Source organism: Coregonus lavaretus, assembly GCF_964263955.1.
Source record: "Coregonus lavaretus genome assembly, chromosome: 28".
NCBI classification, from domain to species: domain Eukaryota; kingdom Metazoa; phylum Chordata; class Actinopteri; order Salmoniformes; family Salmonidae; genus Coregonus; species Coregonus lavaretus.
Window position 1 is genome coordinate 39,292,266 of NC_140015.1, and position 25,667 is coordinate 39,317,932.

Sequence of the window (25,667 nt, forward strand, 5' to 3'; positions counted from 1 at the left end):
AACAAGTATTTGTACAGAGGAATATTTAATACAGAGTAGCCGAGAAAACCTCCATCTACTCATACAACCTAGGCTACTGAATAGGGTCAGAACTGGTCAGTGGCCATCGTGAGGCAAGTTCAGTGACGTGCACTTGTTTTCGTTGCTGTGGAAGATTGACACAAAACAAAAGCCTCTTTTCTGGTAAATGTGGCAGTGTAAGCTTGGCCCATGCTGTATATCAAAGTTGTGGAAAACCTACGTGCCTATGTCAATCATGTTTCCAGTGTGGGCTGGTTTATAAAAAGAGCACTCCCACTTGAACACCGGCTGGCAAGGCAAATTAGGCTGCGTTTACACAGGCAGCCCAATTCAGATCTTTTGACAATTATTTGCACATCTGATACCTATCTGATCTTTTCCCTAGTGTGTAAACAGCAACAAAACATATGGAATCTGATCTTTTGACTTCCGATTTATACCTGCGTTTACACAAGCAGCCCAAATTCTGATATTTCTTCCACTAATTGGTCTTTTGACTAATCAGATAATCCCAGGTTGTGTCATTACCGGCCGGCCGTGACCGGGAGTCCCATAGGGCGGCGCACAATTGGCCCAGCGTCGTCCGGGTTAGGGGAGGGTTTGGCCGGGGGGGCTTTACTTGGCTCATCGTGCTCTAGTGACTCCTTGAGGCGGACTGGGCGCCTGCAGGCTGACCTCGGTCGTCAGTTGAACGTGTTTCCTCTGACACATTGGTGCAACTGGCTTCCGGGTTAAGCGAGCGGGTGTTAAGAAGCCCGGTTTGGCGGGTCATGTTTCGGAGGACGCATGAATCGACCTTTGCCTATCCCGAGCCCGTTGGGGAGTTGCAGCGATGAGACAAGATCGTAATCACGAAATTTGGGAGAAAAGGGGGGGTAAAAAACCCCAAAGAGACCAGTTAGTGGAAAAAACGATCAGAATTGTGCTCCCTGTTTGAACGCAGCCTAAGTGGATCTCAACCCTGATACAAACCCCCTCCTCCATTTGTGATCTCTGTCTGGATGCTCATGGTTTTTTTCACGACCTGCCATTACCATGACAACCACCCCAACATTTGTAGGAACAGTGACTTTAAATGAGCATGGCATCTGTTTGCTACTTCAGAGGCTACATCAGTGAAAATGCGCAAATCTGATATGGGTCAGATGTAAAACTGAGTGTGGACAGTCAGAAAAAAATCAGATATAGAAAGAAAATCAGATTTTTGGTTCTTAGAGCGGTTGTGTAACTAGGGAGGCTTTTGAATGTCTACTTCAGCTCAGCTGTTGCGAAACGAGATACTGGGCGGATTCGATTATGCTGAGCCGCGGGGCACCAGTCTATGGGCTGTGACGTGGGAGGAGCGCATTTCTCAAATCAAACAGTAATCTGCACAGCTCGATCATGTTGTCAACAATGCAGCATGTTGCATCATCCAGAAACATACAACATCTCTTTACCATTAAATACATGTTTGAATTTTCTAATTAGTTTTCGCAAGGCAGATAAAGCGTTTTTATCAAAAGCAATCACGTTTGCATGTGAAAATACAGAATCCTACTCATTACTTCACGTGCTAATTACGTCACTCTAGTTTTGATCCGACTTCGTCGTGGGCTTTGAACAGTGCACCTGGTTCACGCCCGGGAGGTAGCCCGGTTCCAAAAGGAATGCAATCAACTTTCACCCGGTGGGAAACACGCCTACCCGGGCCAGATTAATCGAATCCTCTCATTGGTCTAGAGGCACCTTCGTTCCATAGTAGGTCCATACTAGTTTGAAAGACGTTGGTGTAGCCTGCTAACACTAAACTTGTAAATTGCGTCAGCCAGGCTAACAGCCTTCATAGTTAATACAGGCAACGTTAAGCCATGCGCGTTGTATGAAATGCCGCGGAAAGAACGGTGCAAGAACCGGGAAACATTTACTACTAATCGTCAGTCACCAGTTTTGGAGATTATCTGACACATGCCAATAATTCTCTAGCTAGGGAGTTGAAAGAAGGTAGTGTGAAGCCACGCAGGTGTCCTGAGTAGGCTAACACAAGACGCCCCAGACACGGTTTCTAGGGTTTGACTGACCAACAGGACACCTGGAAACATGTCGGAGAAACGCAGGTCGCGATGGTATTTCGGTGGACTATCCTCAAGTGCTGCTGCCTGCATTACACACCCCTTGGATCTGATCAAGGTAAGATATGTAGAGGGGATCTGATTAATTTAAGATGCTGTATGTAGAGTGGATCTGATCAAGGTAAGATACACTACTGGTCAAAAGTTTTAGAATACCTACTCATTCAAGGGTATTTCTTTATTTTTACTATTTTCTACATTGTAGAATAATAGTGAAGACATCAAAACTATGAAATAACACATGGAATCATGTAATAACCCAAAAAGTGTTAAACAAATCAAAATATGTTATATTTGAGATTCTTCAAATAGCCACCCTTTCCCTTGATGACAGCTTTGCACACTCTTGGCATTCTCTCAAGCAGCTTCACCTGGAATGCTTTTCCAACAGTCTTGAAGGAGTTCCCACATATGCTGCCCACATATGCTGAGCTGCTTTTCCTTCACTCTGTGGTCCGATTCATCCCAAACCATCCCAATTTGGTTGAGGTCGGGGGATTGTGGAGGCCAGGTCATCTGATGCAGCACTCCATCACTCTCCTTCTTGGTGAAATAGCCCTTACACAGCCTGGAGGTGTGTTGGGTCATTGTCCTGTTGAAAAACTAATGATAGTCCCACTAAGCCCAAACCAGATGGGATGGCGTATCGCTGCAGAATGCTGTGGTAGCCATGCTGGTTAAGCGTGCCTTGAATTCTAAATAAATCACAGACAGTGTCACCAGCAAAGCACCCCCACACCATGACACCTCCTCCTCCATGCTTAGCTTTTTTTCATCCGTTCACCCACACTGCGTCTCACAAAGACACGGCGGTTGGAACCAAAAATCTCAAATTTGGACTCCAGACCAAAGGACAAATTTCCACTGGTCTAATGTACATTGCTCGTGTTTCTTGGCCCAAGCAAGTCTCTTCTTCTTATTGGTGTCCTTGAGTAGTGGTTTCTTTGCAGCAATTCGACCATGAAGGCCTGATTCACACGGTCTCCTTTTAACAGTTGATGTTGACAAGTGTCTGTTACTTGAACTCTGTGAAGCATGTGATTTCTGAAGCTGGTAACTCTATTGAACTTATCCTCTGCAGCAGAGGTAACTCTGGGTCTTCCATTCCTGTGGTGGTCCTCATGAGAGCCAGTTTCATCATAGCGTTTGATGGTTTTTGCGACTGCACTTGAAGAAACTTTCAAAGTTTTGAAATGTTCCGTATTGACTGACCTTCATGTCTTAAAGTAATTATGGACTGTCGTTTCTCTTTGCTTATTTGAGCTGTTCTTGCCATAATATGGACTTGGTCTTTTACCAAATAGGGCCATCTTCTGTATAACTGGTTGAGAGATTGCCAAGAGTGTGCAAAGCTGTCATCAAGGCAAAGGGTGGGTATTTGAAGAATCTCAAATATAAAATATATTTTGATTTGTTTAACACTTTTTTGGTTACTATATGATTCCATATGTTATTTCATAGTTTTGATGTCTTCACTATTATTCTACAATGTCGAAAATAGTTAAAATAAAGAAAAACCCTTGAATGAGTAGGTGTTCTAAAACTTTTGACCGGTGGTGTATGTAGAGGGGATCTGATCAAGGTACGATGCTGTATGTAGAGTGGATCTGATCAAGGTAAGATATGTAGAGTGGATCTGATCAAGGTAAGAGACAGTACATTCAGAAAGTATTCAGACCCCTTGACTTTTTCCACATTTATTTACCTTACAGCCTTATTCTAAAATGGATTACATTATTTTTTCCCCTCCTCAATCTACACACCATACCCCATAATGACAAAGTGAAAACAGGTTTTTATACATTTTTATAAATGTATTACAAATAAAAAACAGAAATACCTTTATTTACATAAGTATTCAGACCCTTGCTATGAGACTAGAAATTGAGCTCAGGTGCATCTTGTTTCCATTGATCATCCTTGAGATGTTTCTACAACTTGATTGGAGTCCACCTGTAGTAAATTCAATTGATTGGACATGATTTGGAAAGGCACACACCTGTCTATATAAGGTCCAACAGTTGACAGTGCATGTCAGAGCAAAAACCAAGCCATGAGGTCGAAGGAATTGTCCATAGAGCTCAGAGACAGGCACAGCTCTGGGGAAGGGTACCAAAACATTTCTGCAGCATTGAAGGTCCCCAAGAACACAGTGGCCTCCGTCATTTTAAAATGGAAGTTTGGAACCACCAAGACTCTTCCTAGAGCTGGCCGCCCGGCCAAACTGAGTAATCGGGGGAGAAGGGCCTTGGTCAGGGAGGTGACCAAGAACCCAATGGTCACTCTGACAGAGTTCCTCTGTGGAGATGGGATAACCATCCAGAAGGACAACCTTCTCTGCAGCACTCCACCAATCACAGCTTTATGGTAGAGTGGCCAGACGGAAGCCATTCCTCAGTAAAAGGCACATGACAGCCCGCTTGGAGTTTGCCAAAAGGCACCTAAAGACTCTCAGACCATGAGAAACAAGATTCTCTGGTCTGATGAAACCAAGATTGAACTCTTTGGCCTGAATGCCAAGCATCACGTCTGGAGGAAACCTGGCACCATCCCTATGGTGAAGCATGGTGGTGGCTGAATCATGCTGTGGGGATGTTTTTCAGCGGCAGGGACTGGGAGACTAGTCAGGATTGAGGGAAAGATGAACGGAGCAAAGTACAGAGAGATCCTTGATGTAAACCTGCTCCAAAGCGCTCAGGACCTCAGACTGGGGCGAAGATTCACCTTCCAACAGGACAACGATCCTAAGTACACAGCCAAGACAATGCAGGAGTGGCCTCGGGACAAGTCTCTGAATGTCCTTGAGTGGCCCAGCCAGAGCCCAGACTTGAACCCGATCGAACATCTCTGGAGAGACCTGAAAATAGCTGTGCAGCAACGCTCCCCATCCAACCTGACTGAGCTTGAGAGGATCTGCAGAGAAGAATGGGAGAAACTCCACAAATACAGATGTGCCAAGCTTGTAGCGTCATATCCAAGAAGAATTGAGGCTGAAATCGCTGCCAAAGGTGCTTCAACAAAGTACTGAGTACAGGCTCTGAATACTTACGTAAATTTGATATTTCAGTTTTTAATTTTTTCTAAATCTGCAAAAAATTCTGAACAGCTGTTTTTACTTTGTCATTCTGTGGTATTGTGTGTAGATTGATGAGGAAAAAGTACAATTTAATAACATTTTAGAATAAGGCTGTAACGTAAAATGTGGAAAAAGACAAGGGATCTGAATACTTTCCGAGTGGATCTGATCAAGATAAGATATGTAGAGTGGATCTGATCAAGGCAAGATATTGTAATAAAACATGCAGGGTGCGGCTCGAACCCTCAACCTTTTGTCCTGAAGCCCAGCGCGCAATTGAATGTGCCACAAAAGTATGCTCAAGTGGCAGAGTCAATATCCGCATTTATATATATATATATTATGCCATTTAGCAGACGCTTTTATCCAAAGCGACTTAGTCATGTGCGCATACATTTTTACGTATGGGTGGTCCCGGGGATCGAACCCACTACCCTGGCGTTACAAGCGCCATGCTCTACCAATTGAGCTACAGAGGACCACATAGTTGAGGTGTCATAATACCCATCAAACCAAGGGGTCAAACAGGGAAATGGTTCAAATAGTTTTTCCACCATTCATTTTTCCCATGGGGGATTTTTAGAAACACTTAAAATAAGGGCTGTGTTTAGTGTAGGCTTACCCTGGCGTGACGTTTTGATAACCATGTAAATCTCTCTCAGACAAGGTGACTTTTATCAATATATTTGGCTCTATTTATTCTTAGATTGGAAAATGCTAATTTGCATAAAAGTAGACATCATGAAAGACTACAAATCCCTGCAAGCTCCTGCACATCATCTCTAGCTGACACCTTTGCTAACAGGTATTGTGTCAATTTAAAACTTGCACAAGACAGTTCACAGAATTGTCCATTTAAAGAAATGTAGCCAATTTATTCATTAGTACATGTAGCTGATATTAGATAGTTATTCCAGAGATTCTTACCTTTGCCTTGATTCGGCAGTCTCGTCCAGATCATCATGGCATTTGTAGTTCTTCATGATTGCCACATTAGCAGCTAATTAGCATATTCTCTTTTTTGTGGGGGGGTAAATACAGACCAATGATATGATTATTAATTGACAGTTCTTTGATAGGGCTGCTTTTGAATGCCAGAGCATGTAAGTGGGCCAACGAGCTATCAGTTTTACCAATTTCACTTCAGATTCTGACGCTTATCCACGTTTCTCCAAACATCACATTTCTACGTGTTTTTGGCACACTGGGTTGCTCCTCCTGCTCAGCATCATCCTTCATTAATTCTGAATGCTTAATTAAGGGTTAAGGTTTTGGATAGTTTTCCAAAAAACGACTGCAATGTTAAATTTAGACATTCATTCATTCATTCATTCAGAATGGTTAAGGGATAGGGTTGAAACAAAACAATTAAAAACGTGTGACTACCATTGGGATTGAACACACAACCTCCTATGCTGAGCGCTAGAAGCAACCCAGGGTGTCAAACATCAGAATCTGAAGTAAAATTTGTAAAATCGTGAGATCTTGTTGACCCACTTACATGCTCTGGCATTCAAAATCAGCCCTGCTTTAGGCTATCAAATAACTGTCAATGAATAATCATATCAATGGATGGAATCAGTAAATACATGGCTGCAACAACGGTCTGACAAGCACAACTGGCACTGCATATCAAAAGAGGCCTAATTAGACAAAATAACAATTAAGTAATTCTAACAAAATAAGTTGTTCAAACGACTCAGTATCTTGTTTCAATGACTTAGTATCTGGTTTGAACGACTTAAAAAAATAAGTCGTTCGGGCGAGATTATTCCAACAGTCTTCAGGGCTTCCGTAAATAGCAAATGGGCTGAATTGTACCAATGGTATGGTGTTTCTATTAATTAGGCCTAATAGTTCACTTCATCAGACTCCTAGTAGCCAAATATTCAATAATAGTGAATTATACAGTTCACTTTACTGGTTGTGTTGGTAGACTTCCTTTTCTTGGTGGTGGAGAAAGTTGGAGTTAACTCCTATGACATCATCACCTCCACCAGCTGTCATATACACATTTAGACCTTGGGCCTTTGACTGTTATTGTTCTCTGTGTACTTTAAATTCCAGTTGATGCATTTTAACTTGACATTGCCATAACTCCTCTCTACTGTTTGTCTTCCTGGTATGTAATATGTGTTCCCCTCCAGGTGCACCTCCAGACGCAGCATGAGGTGAGGATGAGGATGGTGGGGATGACTATGAGTGTGGTGCAGAGAGACGGTGTTCTGGCTCTCTACAGCGGCCTCAGCGCCTCCCTCTGCAGACAGGTGGGTAGATGCACACACACACCTCCACCACCATTACCCATCACCTCCACCTCCATCACCACCACCACCACCATTACCCATCACCTCCACCTCCATCACCACCACCACCATTACCCATCACCTCCACACACACCACCACCACCACCATTACCCATCACCTCCACCACCTCCATCACCACCACCACCACCATTACCCATCACCTCCACCTCCACCACCACCACCACCATTACCCATCACCTCCACCACCTCCATCACCTCCACCACCACCATTACCCATCACCTCCACCTCCATCACCACCACCATTACCCATCACCTCCGCCTCCATCACCACCACCATTACCCATCACCTCCACCACCACCACCACCATTACCCATCACCTCCACCACCACCACCACCACCATTACCCATCACCTCCACCACCACCACCACCACCATTACCCATCACCTCCACCACCACCACCACCACCACCATTACCCATCACCTCCACCTCCATCACCACCACCACCACCACCATTACCCATCACCTCCACCACCACCACCACCACCACCACCACCATTACCCATCACCTCCACCTCCACCACCACCACCATTACCCATCACCACCACCACCACCATTACCCATCACCTCCACCTCCATCACCACCACCACCACCATTACCCATCACCTCCACCACCACCACCACCACCACCACCATTACCCATCACCTCCACCACCACCACCACCACCATTACCCATCACCACCACCACCACCACCATTACCCATCACCTCCACCTCCATCACCACCACCACCACCACCATTACCCATCACCTCCACCTCCATCACCACCACCACCACCATTACCCATCACCTCCACCTCCACCACCACCACCATTACCCATCACCACCACCACCACCATTACCCATCACCTCCACCTCCATCACCACCACCACCACCATTACCCATCACCTCCACCACCACCACCACCATTACCCATCACCTCCACCACCTCCACCACCACCACCATTACCCATCACCTCCACCACCACCACCACCATTACCCATCACCTCCACCACCACCACCACCACCATTACCCATCACCACCACCACCACCACCACCACCATTACCCATCACCACCACCACCACCACCACCACCATTACCCATCACCTCCACCACCACCACCACCACCATTACCCATCACCACCACCACCACCACCATTACCCATCACCTCCACCTCCACCACCACCATTACCCATCACCACCACCACCACCACCACCACCACCATTACCCATCACCTCCACCACCACCACCACCACCATTACCCATCACCACCACCACCATTACCCATCACCTCCACCACCACCACCACCACCACCATTACCCATCACCTCCACCACCACCACCACCACCATTACCCATCACCTCCAAGAGCAAGAGTATTATGTTAAATACACTTCTTGTCATTTACTGTAAGTTCTAATGTCTCTATGATCAATAGTCAGTTATTATCCTCTCTCTCTCTCTCTCTCGCTCTCTGTCTCTCTCTGTGTCTGTCTCTGTCTCTCTCTCCCCCAGATGACATATTCTCTGTCCCGCTTCGCCATCTATGAGACAGTGAGTGATCAGATGAAGGACAGGACCCATGGTCCCATGCCCTTCTACCAGAAGGTCCTTCTGGGGTTGGTTGGAGGTACACACTATTTTCACACTGTGTTTTAACCACAGACCTAAACCGGCTGGCTCTAATGACAACATGATTAGTTCTGTAATGCTCTGTCATACACTTTTCACACTACTGACCTGGGCCAAGATTATACATCCACCATATGTCACGTTCATTGTGTAAAGGATTGGACCAAGGTGCAGCGTGGTATGCGTACATGTTTAATGTTAATAATAAACACTCGACAAAATAACAAAGCAACTGAACGTGAAGTTTTAAAGGCTATACAGTGAGGGAAAAAGTATTTGATCCCCTGCTGATTTTGTACGTTTGCCCACTGACAAAGAAATGATCAGTCTATAATTTTAATGTTAGGTTTATTTGAACAGTGAGAGACAGAATAACAACAAAAAAATCCAGAAAAACGCATGTCAAAAATGTTATAAATTGATTTGCATTTTAATGAGGGAAATAAGTATTTGACCCCCTCTCAATCAGAAAGATTTCTGGCTCCCAGGTGTCTTTTATACAGGTAACGAGCTGAGATTAGGAGCACACTCTTTAAGGGAGTGCTCCTAATCTCAGTTTGTTACCTGTATAAAAGACACTTGTCCACAGAAGCAATCAATCAATCAGATTCCAAACTCTCCACCATGGCCAAGACCAAAGAGCTCTCCAAGGATGTCAGGAAAAAGATTGTAGACCTACACAAGGCTGGAATGGGCTACAAGACGGTGAAGGTGAAGAAGGTGACAACAGTTGGTGCGATTATTCGCAAATGGAAGAAACACAAAATAACTGTCAATCTCCCTCGGCCTGGGGCTCCATGCATGATATCACCTCGTGAAGTTGCAATGATCATGAGAACGGTGAGGAATCAGCCCAGAACTACACGGGAGGATCTTGTCAATGATCTCAAGGCAGCTGGGACCATAGTCACCAAGAAAACAATTGGTAACACACTATGCCGTGAAGGACTGAAATCCTGCAGCGCCCGCAAGGTCCCCCTGCTCAAGAAAGCACATATACAGTGGGGAGAACAAGTATTTGATACACTGCCGATTTTGCAGGTTTTCCTACTTACAAAGCATGTAGAGGTCTGTAATTTTTATCATAGGTACACTTCAACTGTGAGAGACGGAATCTAAAACAAAAATCCAGAAAATCACTTTGTATGATTTTTAAGTAATTAATTTGCATTTTATTGCATGACATAAGTATTTGATACATCAGAAAAGCAGAACTTAATATTTGGTACAGAAACCTTTGTTTGCAATTACAGAGATCATATGTTTCCTGTAAGTCTTGACCAGGTTTGCACACACTGCAGCAGGGATTTTGGCCCACTCCTCCATACAGACCTTCTCCAGATCCTTCAGGTTTCGGGGCTGTCGCTGGGCAATACGGACTTTCAGCTCCCTCCAAAGATGTTCTATTGGGTTCAGGTCTGGAGACTGGCTAGGCCACTCCAGGACCTTGAGATGCTTTTTACGGAGCCACTCCTTAGTTGCCCTGGCTGTGTGTTTCGGGTCGTTGTCATGCTGGAAGACCCAGCCACGACCCATCTTCAATGCTCTTACTGAGGGAAGAAGGTTGTTGGCCAAGATCTCGCGATACATGGCCCCATCCATCCTCCCCTCAATACGGTGCAGTCATCCTGTCCCCTTTGCAAAAAAGCATCCCCAAAGAATGATGTTTCCACCTCCATGCTTCACGGTTGGGATGGTGTTCTTGGGGTTGTACTCATCCTTCTTCTTCCTCCAAACACAGCGAGTGGAGTTTAGACCAAAAAGCTCTATTTTTGTCTCATCAGACCACATGACCTTCTCCCATTCCTCCTCTGGATCATCCAGATGGTCATTGGCAAACTTCAGACGGGCCTGGACATGCGCTGGCTTGAGCAGGAGGACCTTGCGTGCGCTGCAGGATTTTAATCCATGACGGCGTAGTGTGTTACTACTGGTTTTCTTTGAGACTGTGGTCCCAGCTCTCTTCAGGTCATTGACCAGGTCCTACCGTGTAGTTCTGGGCTGATCCCTCACCTTCCTCATGATCATTGATGCCCCAGACCAAGGGTGATTGACCATCATCTTGAACTTCTTCCATTTTCTAATAATTGCGCCAACAGTTGTAGCCTTCTCACCAAGCTGCTTGCCTATTGTCCTGTAGCCCATCCCAGCCTTGTGCAGGTCTACAATTTTATCCCTGATGTCCTTACACAGCTCTCTGGTCTTGGCCATTGTGGAGAGGTTGGCGTCTGTTTGATTGAGGTTGTGGACAGGTGTCTTTTATTCAGGTAACGAGTTCAAACAGGTGCAGTTAATACAGGTAATGAGTGGAGAACAGGAGGGCTTCTTAAAGAAAAACTAACAGGTCTGTGAGAGCCGGAATTCTTACTCGTTGGTAGGTGATCAAATACTTATGTCATGCAATAAAATGCAAATTAATTACAGTAATCCCTCGTTTATCGCGGGGGTTACGTTCCGAAAATGACCCGCGATAAGTGAAATCCGCGAAATAGAAAACTTTTTTTTTTTACAATTAGCAACTATTACATGTATACAAATACAGTGACTCACGTGTAGGCCGTTTCACTGCTCTTCAGACTGGGCCGCTGCATCCTGACTGCGCTCTGCAGTGTTCTCTTCTTCTGAAGCCCGCGGTGCAGGTGTGTTTGTTCGGGAGAAGAACATAGTGATAGGCAGCTGTTGTCGCTCTTTTTTCTTCTTTGCAAAAAGATCCTTGTACACCGACATGCCACCATCGATTACGTTGGAGAACTGTAATGAACGGCTCATCAAAGGGTCCCATTCCTCAGCTACTCGCTTAAGTTCAGTGGCCATTCGCACCATGGTTGCTAAGCGACCAAGCGTTAGTCCTTCCTCCTCATCTCTCGATTCATTGATTCCGTAATGGCGAGCAACGGCTGCATAGCTTTTACCTTCCCTTAGCATGTCCAGAAGTTTAACTTTATCTGAGATAGGTAGCATCTTCCGCCGTTTGGGCCCATCCGCAGGTGCTTTTGTCGGTCCAGGCCGTTTCGTCGACATTATGGGTTTAGGAGATGTTCGAAATTACAAGATAATTTGGCCAATTTAATGTAAATTTGCCAAGCTGTTTTATGTACGTACACATAACTGCACGAGACGACAAAATGATAGCACAATTCGTAGCATGTTTTGATACAAGAAGCGGGAGTGAGTTTTTAGCGAATCAGAATGCAGAGCACAATGCACCAAAAAAAAAAAAATGCATTATGAAAATCCGCGAAATAGCGAATCCGCGATAAGTGAACCGCGAAGTGGCGAGGGATCACTGTACTTAAAAATCATACAATGTGATTTTCTGGATTTTTGTTTTAGATTCCGTCTCTCACAGTTGAAGTGTACCTATGATAACAATTACAGACCTCTACATGCTTTGTAAGTAGGAAAACCTGCAAAATCGGCAGTGTATCAAATACTTGTTCTCCCCACTGTACATGCCCGTCTGAAGTTTGCCAATGAACATCTGAATGATTCAGAGGAGAACTGGGTGAAAGTGTTGTGGTCAGATGAGACCAAAATCGAGCTCTTTGGCATCAACTCAACTCGCCGTGTTTGGAGGAGGAGGAATGCTGCCTATGACCCCAAGAACACCATCCCCACCGTCAAACATGGAGGTGGAAACATTATGCTTCGGGGGTGTTTTTCTGCTAAGGGGACAGGACAACTTCACGCATCAAAGGGACGATGGACGGGGCCATGTACCGTCATCTTGGGTGAGAACCTCCTTCCCTCAGCCAGGGCATTGAAAATGAGTCGTGGATGGGTATTCCAGCATGACAATGACCCAAAACACACGGCCAAGGCAACAAAGGAGTGGCTCAAGAAGAAGCACATTAAGGTCCTGGAGTGGCCTAGCCAGTTTCCAGACCTTAATCCCATAGAAAATCTGTGGAGGGAGCTGAAGGTTCGAGTTGCCAAACGTCAGCCTCGAAACCTTAATGACTTGGAGAAGATCTGCAAAGAGGAGTGGGACAAAATCCCTCCTGAGATGTGTGCAAACCTGGTGGCCAACTACAAGAAACATCTGACCTCTGTGATTGCCAACAAGGGTTTTGCCACCAAGTACTAAGTCATGTTTTGCAGAGGGGTCAAATACTTATTTCCCTCATTAAAATGCAAATCAATTTATAACATTTTTTACATGCATTTTTCTGGATTTTTTTGTTGTTATTCTGTCTCTCACTGTTAAAAAAAACCTACCATTAAAATTATAGACTGATCATGTCTTTGTCAGTAGGCAAACTTACAAAATCAGCAGGGGATCAAATACTTTTTTTCCCTCACTGTACATCAAACAAGCCAAACACACAGAAACAAGATCCCACAACATAGGTAGGCAAAATGGCTACCTAAGTATGAACCCCAATCAGAGACAACGATCGACAGCTGCCTCTGATTGGGAACCACACCTGGCCAACATAGAAATACACATTCTAGAATTTTCACATAGATATTCACATACTAGATATTCACACCCTGACCAAACCAACTAGAGATCTCTATGTCAGGGCGTGACAGTATCCCCCCCCCCCCCCCCAAAGGTGCAGACTCCGGCCGCAAAACTGACTCATTAGGGGAGTGTCCAGGTGGGCATTAAGCCTCGGTGGCGGCTCCGGGCACGACGTCAACCTTACTGTCCTCTCCTTTTCTGGCTCCCCGTTGCACATCTGGTCCCCGGCGCAATGCTTCCCCTCTGTCCTCCCACGATGCACCAAGCCCTGTCTGGACCCTGGTGTGGGAGGCCCCGACCCTGGAGAGGGGCTGATGTCTGCGCCTGGACCGGCAATCCCCCCCGCGATGCACCAAGCCCTGTCTGGCCCTGGTGTGGGAGGCCACAACCCTGGAGAGGGGCTGATGTCTGGGCCTGGACCGGCAATCCCCCCGCAATGCACCAAGCCCTGTCTGGACCCTGGTGTGGGAGGCCCCGACCCTGGAGAGGGGCTGACGTCTGGGCCTGGACCGGCAATCCCCCCGCGATGCACCAAGCCCTGTCTGGACCCTGGTGTGGGAGGCCCCGACCCTGGAGAGGGGTTGACGTCTAGTTCTGGAGTGGAGCCACTGACCGGCGCTGAACTGGACCCCGGTGGAGCGGACTGCTCTGGCTCTGGACTGGAGCAGCTGACCGGGGCTGGACTTGGCACCGGTGGAGCGGACTGCTCTGACCCTGGACTGGACCGTACCGGGCTGGGGACACGCACCACTAGTCTGGTGCGAGGAGCAGGCACGGGCTGTGCCGGACTGGAGACACGCACCACTGGTTTGGTGCGAGGAGCAGGCACGGGCCGTGCCGGACTGGAAACACGCACCACGGGTCTGTGAAGGTGCCTTGGCGGCACAGTACGCAACGCCGGCGCATAGCCTGGTGCCTGCACGGTCACACGCTCCTCAAAGCGAGTGCGGGGAGTTGGCTCTGCAACCTGGCTTCGCCAGCCTCTGCTCTAAGTACTGAGCTCTCTGTTAATAACAAAGCAACTGAACGTGAAGTTCTAAAGGCTATACATCAAACACACAGAAACAAGATCCCACAACATAGGTAGGCAACATGGCTACCTAAGTATGATCCCCAATCAGAGACAACGATCGACAGCTGCCTCTGATTGGGAACCACACCCGGCCAACATAGAAATACACATTCTAGAATTTTCACATAGATATTCACATACTAGATATTCACACCCTGACCAAACCAACTAGAGATCTCTATGTCAGGGCGTGACAATCTGTCTGTTTGTCTGTAGGATTTGCAGGTGGATTTATTGGGACCCCAGCAGACATGGTTAATGTCAGGTGAGTCATATCTAGAAATATAATTACTGATTGTATATTTAAGAATTGTATTGCAGTCGTCCATGGTTGATTATGTCCACTAGATGTCAGTGATGACATGCAGTATATTGCTTTACTCAACCATTCAATAGATCATAAGAATTGTATTGCAGTCGTCCATGGTTGATTATGTCCACTAGATGTCAGTGATGACATGCAGTATATTGCTTTACTCAACCATTCAATAGATCAGGAATGGACAACAGCCCTCGGGGGGGGGAGTGGCTGGAGTGATGTCACATTAGCAAACACAGCTGATTAAACTAATTGCATTCTAAACTGAAGATCATGATTAGTTGATTATTGGAGTCAGGTGTGTTAGCAGGGACCAAAGTGTGACACCGATCAGGCCCCCGAGGACTGGAGTTGCCCATCCCTGCTATAGACTAACCAAATGTACAGGGAAAAACATTCATACTTGCCATATATTTTCCCCATCCAGAATGCAGAATGATGTTAAAGTACCGCTAGAACTCAGGAGAAAGTGAGTTAAATATAGTAAAATCATATGATAACTTACAAAATGCTATTAAGTATTTGGTATCATGTTTTGAGAGATTTTGACCTCCACAATTGTTTCTTCCCCATCTCTTACAGTTATGCCCATGCACTGGATGGACTGTTCCGGGTATGGAAAGAGGGTAAGTACGTTTTAATTGATGGGGATCATTGGGATCAGGGCGAGATTGAAGTTACTGGACGATTTGAAGGGACGCAGTTGCACTCATGACACAGTATTTCTCCATAGAGGGAATGAAGAAGCTGTTCTCTGGAACCACAATGGCATCCACTAGAGGAGCACTGGTCACTGTTGGACAGGTGAGGTCCTATGGTGGTTGTGTGTGTCTGTGGGGGGTGTTAGTGGGTGTTAATGTGTGTGTGTCTTTGTCCAAAATGTTTCAACTAGATTTGACTTATATTTGATCTGTCTGTAGCTGGCCTGTTATGACCAGGCCAAGCAGCTGGTTCTGGGGACTGGAGCCATGCAAGACAACATTCTCACACACTTCCTGGCCAGCCTCATCGCAGTGAGTGTCCAGTTTACTCTTTAGTAAAGCAATGATACGGGAGATGTGGGTTAGTGTTGTGTGGACTCTCTCTCTCTGTAGGGAGACTGGAGATGTGGGTTAGTGTTGTGTGGACTCTGTCTCTCTGTAGGGAGACTGGAGATGTGGGTTAGTGTTGTGTGGACTCTGTCTCTCTGTAGGGAGACGGGAGATGTGGGTTAGTGTTGTGTGGACTCTGTCTCTCTGTAGGGAGACTGGAGATGTGGGTTAGTGTTGTGGACTCTCTCTCTGTAGGGAGACTGGAGATGTGGGTTAGTGTTGTGTGGACTCTGTCTCTCTGTAGGGAGACTGGAGATGTGGGTTAGTGTTGTGTGGACTCTGTCTCTCTGTAGGGAGACGGGAGATGTGGGTTAGTGTTGTGTGGACTCTGTCTCTCTGTAGGGAGACTGGAGATGTGGGTTAGTGTTGTGTGGACTGTCTCTCTGTAGGGAGACTGGAGATGTGGGTTAGTGTTGTGGACTCTGTCTCTCTGTAGGGAGACTGGAGATGTGGGTTAGTGTTGTGGACTCTCTCTCTGTAGGGAAACTGGAGATGTGGGTTAGTGTTGTGGACTCTCTCTCTCTGTAGGGAGACTGGAGATGTGGGTTAGTGTTGTGTGGACTCTGTCTCTCTGTAGGGAGACTGGAGATGTGGGTTAGTGTTGTGGACTCTCTCTCTCTGTAGGGAGACTGGAGATGTGGGTTAGTGTTGTGTGGACTCTGTCTCTCTGTAGGGAGACTGGAGATGTGGGTTAGTGTTGTGTAATGCCCTCTGCTTCTCTCTGTAGGGAGACTGGAGATGTGGGTTAGTGTTGTGTGGACTGTCTCTCTGTAGGGAGACGGGAGATGTGGGTAGTGTTGTGTAATGCCCTCTGCTTCTCTGTGTAGGGAGGCTGTGCCACTGTCCTGTGCCAACCACTGGATGTCTTGAAGACCAGGCTGATGAACTCAAAAGGGGAATATGTGGTAAGTGTGTGTGTATGTACTGTAGATCAGGGTTTCTCAATTCCAGTCCTAGGTACTCGCAGGACTGTAGCCCAACACTATACCACCCCTGATTCAACTAGTCAAAGGCTATTGAATCAGGTGTGTTGCTACAGGGATAGAGTAAACATGTGCATTCATGTGGGTTCTGACTCCACAGGACTGGTGTAGATGTTGTCTAGGGATATCACTGTGTGAATCTAACCCTTCTCCACCTCTGGCAGCTGCTGTTCTGATGTTGTCAAGTACATGGAGCCTTTATCTGTCAGGCTGCTGCTTGTCATTGCTCTGACAGTTCTGTTGTTGACGGTCAGGGATTGAGAGGAAGGGAAATGAGGGGAGGGATGGAGGTATTGGGAGGGAGGGAAATGAGGGATTGGGAGGATGGGCAATTAGGGGAGGGACGGAGGGATTGGGAGGAAGGGAAATGAGGGAAAGGATGGAGGTATTGGGAGGGAGGGAAATGAGGGGAGGGATTGGGAGGATGGGAAATGAGGGGAGGGACGGAGGGATTGGGAGGAAGGGAAATGAGGGGAGGGGCGGAGGGATTGGGAGGATGGGAAATGAGGGGAGGGACGGAGGTATTGGGAGGGAGGGAAATGAGGGGACGGAGGTATTGGGAGGGAGGGAAATGAGGGGAGGGATTGGGAGGATGGGAAATGAGGGGAGGGACGGAGGGATTGGGAGGAAGGGAAATGAGGGGAGGGACGGAGGCATTGGGAGGATGGAAAATGAGGGGAGGGACGGAGGGATTGGGAGGGAGGGAAATGAGGGGAGGGACGGAGGGATTGGGAGGGAGGGAAATGAGGGGAGGGATTGGGAGGATGGGAAATGTCTGGGGGGATTGGGAGGGAGGGAAATGAGGGGAGGGACGGAGGGATTGGGAGGAGGAGGAAATGAGGGGGAGGGATTGGGGAGGATGGGAAATGAGGGGAGGGACGGAGGGATTGGGAGGATGGGAATGAGGGGAGGGACGGAGGGATTGGGAGGAAGGAAATGAGGGAGAGGGATTGGGAGGGAGGGAAATGAGGGGATGGGAGGATGGGAAATAGGGGAGGGACGGAGGGTGGGATTGGGAGGATGGGAAATGAGGGGAGGGACGGAGGCATTGGGAGGAAGGGAAATGAGGGGAGGGATTGGGAGGGAGGGAAATGAGGGGAGGGATTGGGAGGATGGGAAATGAGGGGAGGGAGGGAGGGATTGGGAGGATGGGAAATGAGGGGAGGGACGGAGGGATTGGGAGGATAGGAAATGAGGGGAGGGACGGAGGGATTAGGAGGATGGGAAATGAGGAGAGGGATGGAGGGATTGGGAGGATAGGAAATGAGGGGAGGGACGGAGGGATTAGGAGGATGGGAAATGATGGGAGGAATGGAGGGATTGGGAGGATGGGAAATGAGGGGAGGGACGGAGGGATTGGGAGGAAGGGAAATGAGGGGAGGGATTGGGCGGAAGGGAAATGAGGGGAGGGATTGGGAGGAAGGGAAATAAGGGGAGGGACAGAGGCATTGGGAGGATGGGAAATGAGGGGAGGGACGGAGGGATTGGGAGGAAGGGAAATGAGGGGAGGGACGGAGGGATTGGGAGGAAGGGAAATGAGGGGAGGGACAGAGGGATTGGGAGGGAGGGAAATGAGGGGAGGGATTGGGAGGATGGGAAATGAGGGGAGGGACGGAGGGATTGGGAGGATGGGAAATTAGGGGAGGAAGGGAAATGAGGGGAGGGACGGAGGGATTGGGAGGATGGGAAATGAGGGGAGGGACGGAGGGATTGGGAGGGAGGGAAATGAGGGGAGGGATTGGGAGGATGGGAAATGAGGGGAGGGACGGAGGGATTGGGAGGATGGGAAATGAGGGGAGGGACAGAGGGATTGGGAGGGAGGGAAATGAGGGGAGGGATTGGGAGGATGGGAAATGAGGGGAGGGACGGAGGGATTGGGAGGATGGGAAATGAGGGGAGGGACGGAGGGATTGGGAGGGAGGGAAATGAGGGGAGGGATTGGGAGGATGGGAAATGAGGGGAGGGACGGAGGGATTGGGAGGAAGGGAAATGAGGAGAGGGACGGAGGCATTGGGAGGATGGGAAATGAGGGGAGGGACGGAGGGATTGGGAGGGAGGGAAATGAGGGGAGGGATTGGGAGGATGGGAAATGAGGGGAGGGATTGGGAGGAAGGGAAATGAGGAGAGGGACGGAGGCATTGGGAGGATGGGAAATGAGGGGAGGGACGGAGGGATTGGGAGGGAGGGAGTTAGGCATGGGTTGTTTTCAACCATCAACCATCAGCTTGCAATAAGAAGTGTCATTTCTTGACTTGGATTCTGATTCTTCTGTTTCAGGGGCTGCTACACTGTATGACAGATACAGCTAAACTGGGACCCAATGCCTTCTACAAGGTAACTGTTATCATACACTGCTCAAAAAAATAAAGGGAACACTGAAACAACACAATGGAACTCCAAGTCAATCACACTTCTGTGAAATCAAACTGTCCACTTAGGAAGCAACACTGATTGGCAATAAATGTCACATGCTGTTGTGCAAATGGAATAGACAACAGGTGGAAATTATAGGTAATTAGCAAGACACCCCCAATAAAGAAGTGGTTCTGCAGGTGGTGACCACAGACCACTTCTCAGTTCCTATGCTTCCTGGCTGATGTTTTGGTCACTTTTGAATGCTGGCGGTGCTTTCACTCTAGTGGTAGCATGAGACGGAGTCTACAACCCACACAAGTGGCTCAGGTAGTGCAGCTCATCCAGGATGGCACATCAATGCGAGCTGTGGCAAGAAGGTTTGCTGTGTCTGTCAGCGTAGTGTCCAGAGCATGGAGGCGCTACCAGGAGACAGGCCAGTACATCAGGAGACGTGGAGGAGGCCGTAGGAGGGCAACAACCCAGCAGCAGGACTGCTACCTCCGCCTTTGTGCAAGGAGGAGCAGGAGGAGCACTGCCAGAGCCCTGCAAAATGACCTCCAGCAGGCCACAAATGTGCATGTGTCTGCTCAAACGGTCAGAAACAGACTCCATGAGGGTGGTATGAGGGCCCGACGTCCACAGGTGGGGGTTGTGCTTACAGCCCAACACCGTGCAGGACGTTTGGCATTTGCCAGAGAACACCAAGATTGGCAAATTCGCCACTGGTGCCCTGTGCTCTTCACAGATGAAAGCAGGTTCACACTGAGCACGTGACAGACGTGACAGAGTCTGGAGACGCCGTGAAGAACGTTCTGCTGCCTGCAACATCCTCCAGCATGACCGGTTTGGCGGTGGGTCAGTCATGGTGTGGGGTGGCATTTCTTTGGGGGGCCGCACAGCCCTCCATGTGCTCGCCAGAGGTAGCCTGACTGCCATTAGGTACCGAGATGAGATCCTCAGACCCATTGTGAGACCATATTCTGGTGCGGTTGGCCCTGGGTTCCTCCTAATGCAAGACAATGCTAGACCTCATGTGGCTGGAGTGTGTCAGCAGTTCCTGCAAGAGGAAGGCATTGATGCTATGGGACTGGCCCGCCCGTTCCCCAGACCTGAATCCAATTGAGCACATCTGGGACATCATGTCTCGCTCCATCCACCAACGCCACGTTGCACCACAGACTGTCCAGGAGTTGGTGGATGCTTTAGTCCAGGTCTGGGTCTAGGTCTACAGTCTGTGGGGGGCTTAAGACATTAACTGACCTGAATCAGATTTGTTACAGAAAAGGCTGGAGACAAAGCCCTCACACCCAGCAGCCCTCTAAAAGGAGCGCTGCTCTCTACTTTAAACACACTGCTCACCTTGAAAAAGCACACACAGTGCACCACCTGCCATACAGACTGGTAAACCTATGGTCTCTCTCCTCTTCAGGGTCTGGCTCCAGCAGGGGTCCATCTCATCCCTCACACTGTTACCTAGTAACTGTCTGAACCATTAATCATACATATATTAACTGTCCTGTCCTGCTTCTCTTCAGGGTCTGGTTCCAGCAGGGATCCGTCTTATCCCTCACACGGTCCTCACCTTCATCTTCCTAGAGCAGCTCAGGACCTGCTGCGGCATCAGGATCGTCACCTGAGAATGGTTAGGGGTCACCACCTGATCACCTTTTGAGTAGTCTGAAATGTGACCTCTGTGTCAGGACTGCCAGGCCACACCTACTCCCTTTGTTCCCTGTTTTGTTCTACGTGAGCAGGCAGCTTTAATCCACCTGCAACCTCCCACCTCCCCATCCTAAATCCCACCGTCTGGATACAGCCTAGTGAATGACTGAAAGGGGGGTTTCTGGATATAACCTAGTGACTGACTGAAGGGGGGGTTTCTGGATACAGCCTAGTGAATGACTGAAAGGGGGGTTTCTGGATATAACCTAGTGAATGACTGAAAGGGGGGTTTCTGGATACAGCCTAGTGACTGACTGAAGGGGGGTTTCTGGATACAGCCTAGTGACTGACTGAAGGGGGGTTTCTGGATACAGCCTAGTGAATGACTGAAGGGGGGTTTCTGGATACAGCCTAGTGAATGACTGAAGGGGGGTTTCTGGATACAGCCTAGTGAATGACTGAAGGGGGGTTTCTGGATACAGCCTAGTGAATGACTGAAGGGGGGTTTCTGGATACAGCCTAGTGAATGACTGAAAGGGGGGTTTCTGGATACAGCCTAGTGAATGACTGAAAGGGGGGTTTCTGGATACAGCCTAGTGAATGACTGAAGGGAATAGATCCATTTGGGACACCGATTTAAGTAATCCATCTGAACTGGAACAGCCTCTGTAGAATTAACCTGCTAGAGGGCACCGTTACACTGGTCTATGCGTACTCTGCAGACGTCTATGATCGCTGTACCAGGTCTTAACGTGTATAAGTGGGTCGGTTGTTTGGGAGTGTGTTTGAGGAGTTTTGTTATTCACGCCACTGCCAAAGATCCATATGTTTTTGTATTGTAAAATACATGTTGCAAGCTGTTTTTAAATGCCGATAGGACGAGTGCATATTTCACATTGATGATGGCAAGATGGCTACTTCCTGCTTCATTTATGCTCGGTCAGTTGACTGTCAAAACAACAATGGTAAGAAGCCAGTTTATTTGTCCAATGAATGGACTGAGAAATAAAGGAATGTCTGTATAGTAATAAAACCAATATGTCAATAAATATGCTTGTTACAGAGATTATTTCATGTCTGCCTGCTTGCTTGCCTGCCTCCCTCCCTGCCTATCTCTGTTCTATATGGTAATAGCTTTAACTCTAGTACTAAGCGACTGTATAGGTCTCCCACAAGGTTAGGTGTCTGGCTGTGTTTAATGTTCTCTGTTTTACATCATCCACCGACGTCACTCTGTAGTTCCCCAACTCTCTAAAACACTGGAAACTCTGGACTGGATCAACACTTCCAAGTGATGGACAGCTTGCAACACCTAGTTACATATGTTAAATGGATATTAACACCTAGTTACATATGTTAAATGGATATTAACACCTAGTTACATATGTTAAATGGATATTAACACCTAGTGACATATGTTAAATTGATATTAATACCTAGTTACATATGTTAAACACCTAGTTACATATGTTAAATGGATATTAACACCTAGTTACATATGTTAAATGGATATTAACACCTAGTTACATATGTTAAATTGATATTAACACCTAGTGACATATGTTAAATTGATATTAATACCTAGTTACATATGTTAAACACCTAGTGACATATGTTAAATGGATATTAATAGCTAGTTACATATGTTACATGGATATTCAACAGGCCCTAGTTTTGTTTTTGTTATAAGAAAAGTAGAGATCTTCAGAAAGGATTTTCAAACTTGATGCTGAATGTTGTGGTTCTAGTTCAGTTCCTGCCAACATTCTCAGCTGTAAGACAGTGTTCTGACTCCGGGGGGGGGGGGGGATCAGGATGTGGTTTTGCATGAGTGTGCACTATACAGCGAGGTGTCATCAATCATGCTCTGCTTTCAGATGGTGTTGATCATTTGCCATCCCACATATTTAACCTGCTGCTCTGCCTCAGTCTAGCTGGCTCTGGGCTTCTGCAGTACAGGACTATACAAGGCTAACTGAACGTCAAACTTCTGGCTTGGTGCTTCTGCAGTACAGGGACCGTATGCATCAAGCATGTAGAAGACTATAGGAGCTAGAAGACTACATGCTATAGGAGCTAGAAGACTACATGCTACGGGAGCTAGAAGACTACATGCTATAGGAGCTAGAAGACTACATGCTATAGGAGCTAGAAGACTACATGCTATAGGAGCTAGAAGACTACATGCTACGGGAGCTAGAAGACTACATGCTATAGGAGCTAGAAGACTACATGCTATAGGAGCTAGAAGACTACATGCTATAGGAGCTAGAAGACTACATGCTATAGGAGCTAGAAGACTACATGCTATAGGCGCTAGAAGACTACATGCTACGGGAGCTAGAAGACTACATGCTACGGGAGCTAGAAGACTACATGCTATAGGAGCTAGAAGACTACATGCTATAGGAGCTAGAAGACTACATGCTATAGGAGCTAGAAGACTACATGCTATAGGAGCTAGAAGACTACATGCTATAGGAGCTAGAAGACTACATGCTATAGGAGCTAGAAGACTACATGCTATAGGAGCTAGAAGACTACATGCTATAGGAGCTAGAAGACTACATGCTATAGGAGCTAGAAGACTACATGCTAATAGGAGCTAGAAGACTACATGCTATAGGAGCTAGAAGACTACATGCTACGGGAGCTAGAAGACTACATGCTATAGGAGCTAGAAGACTACATGCTATAGGAGCTAGAAGACTACATGCTATAGGAGCTAGAAGACTACATGCTATAGGAGCTAGAAGACTACATGCTATAGGAGCTAGAAGACTACATGCTATAGGAGCTAGAAGACTACATGCTACGGGAGCTAGAAGACTACATGCTATAGGAGCTAGAAGACTACATGCTATAGGAGCTAGAAGACTACATGCTACGGGAGCTAGAAGACTACATGCTATAGGAGCTAGAAGACTACATGCTATAGGAGCTAGAAGACTACATGCTATAGGAGCTAGAAGACTACATGCTACGGGAGCTAGAAGACTACATGCTATAGGAGCTAGAAGACTACATGCTATAGGAGCTAGAAGACTACATGCTATGGGAGCTAGAATACTACATGCTATAGGAGCTAGAAGACTACATGCTATAGGAGCTAGAAGACTACATGCTATAGGAGCTAGAAGACTACATGCTACGGGAGCTAGAAGACTACATGCTATAGGAGCTAGAAGACTACATGCTATAGGAGCTAGAAGACTACATGCTATAGGAGCTAGAAGACTACATGCTATAGGAGCTAGAAGACTACATGCTATAGGAGCTAGAAGACTACATGCTACGGGAGCTAGAAGACTACATGCTATAGGAGCTAGAAGACTACATGCTATAGGAGCTAGAAGACTACATGCTATAGGAGCTAGAAGACTACATGCTATAGGAGCTAGAAGACTACATGCTATAGGAGCTAGAAGACTACATGCTATAGGAGCTAGAAGACTACATGCTATAGGAGCTAGAAGACTACATGCTATAGGAGCTAGAAGACTACATGCTATAGGAGCTAGAAGACTACATGCTACGGGAGCTAGAAGACTACATGCTATAGGAGCTAGAAGACTACATGCTATAGGAGCTAGAAGACTACATGCTACGGGAGCTAGAAGACTACATGCTATAGGAGCTAGAAGACTACATGCTATAGGAGCTAGAAGACTACATGCTATAGGAGCTAGAAGACTACATGCTACGGGAGCTAGAAGACTACATGCTACGGGAGCTAGAAGACTACATGCTATAGGAGCTAGAAGACTACATGCTATAGGAGCTAGAAGACTACATGCTACGGGAGCTAGAAGACTACATGCTACGGGAGCTAGAAGACTACATGCTATAGGAGCTAGAAGACTACATGCTATAGGAGCTAGAAGACTACATGCTATAGGAGCTAGAAGACTACATGCTACGGGAGCTAGAAGACTACATGCTATAGGAGCTAGAAGACTACATGCTATAGGAGCTAGAAGACTACATGCTACGGGAGCTAGAAGACTACATGCTATAGGAGCTAGAAGACTACATGCTACGGGAGCTAGAAGACTACATGCTATAGGAGCTAGAAGACTACATGCTATAGGAGCTAGAAGACTACATGCTATAGGAGCTAGAAGAGTACATGCTATAGGAGCTAGAAGACTACATGATATAGGAGCTAGAAGAATACATGCTATAGGAGCTAGAAGACTACATGCTACGGGAGCTAGAAGACTACATGCTACGGGAGCTAGAAGACTACATGCTATAGGAGCTAGAAGAATACATACTATAGGAGCTAGAAGACTACATGCTATAGGAGCTAGAAGACTACATGCTATAGGAGCTAGAAGACTACATGCTATAGGAGCTAGAAGACTACATGCTATAGGAGCTATAAGACTACATGCTATAGGAGCTATAAGAGTACATGCTATAGGAGCTAGAAGACTACATGCTATAGGAGCTAGAAGACTACATGCTATAGGAGCTAGAAGACTACATGCTATAGGAGCTAGAAGACTACATGCTATAGGAGCTAGAAGACTACATGCTATAGGAGCTAGAAGACTA

The 25,667-nt window shown here is 47.0% G+C and overlaps 1 protein-coding gene across 1 annotated transcript; it reads left to right on the top strand.

The window, feature by feature from the left end:
* The first annotated feature begins 1,769 nt into the window (after positions 1–1,769).
* LOC311104334 (mitochondrial dicarboxylate carrier-like) lies at positions 1,770–22,174 on the top strand. Its single transcript, XM_084146147.1, has 11 exons — positions 1,770–2,190; positions 7,356–7,475; positions 9,041–9,155; positions 14,914–14,962; positions 15,444–15,485; positions 15,599–15,642; positions 15,750–15,820; positions 15,937–16,029; positions 16,935–17,012; positions 19,368–19,424; positions 20,981–22,174. The coding sequence occupies exons 1-11, from the start codon at positions 2,101–2,103 to the stop codon at positions 21,080–21,082; spliced, it is 861 nt and encodes a 286-aa protein (XP_084002273.1). The 5' UTR covers positions 1,770–2,100; the 3' UTR covers positions 21,083–22,174.
* The last annotated feature ends 3,493 nt before the right edge of the window (positions 22,175–25,667 follow it).

Excerpts from the sequence above, each read along its gene's own strand:
- LOC311104334 (XM_084146147.1), top strand. The coding sequence starts at position 2,101 with ATGTCGGAGAAACGCAGGTCGCGATGGTATTTCGGTGGACTATCCTCA. Across the intron at positions 14,963-15,443 it reads GCAGACATGGTTAATGTCAG|AATGCAGAATGATGTTAAAG; the intron begins GTGAGTCATATC and ends TTCCCCATCCAG. Across the intron at positions 15,821-15,936 it reads CACTGGTCACTGTTGGACAG|CTGGCCTGTTATGACCAGGC; the intron begins GTGAGGTCCTAT and ends ATCTGTCTGTAG.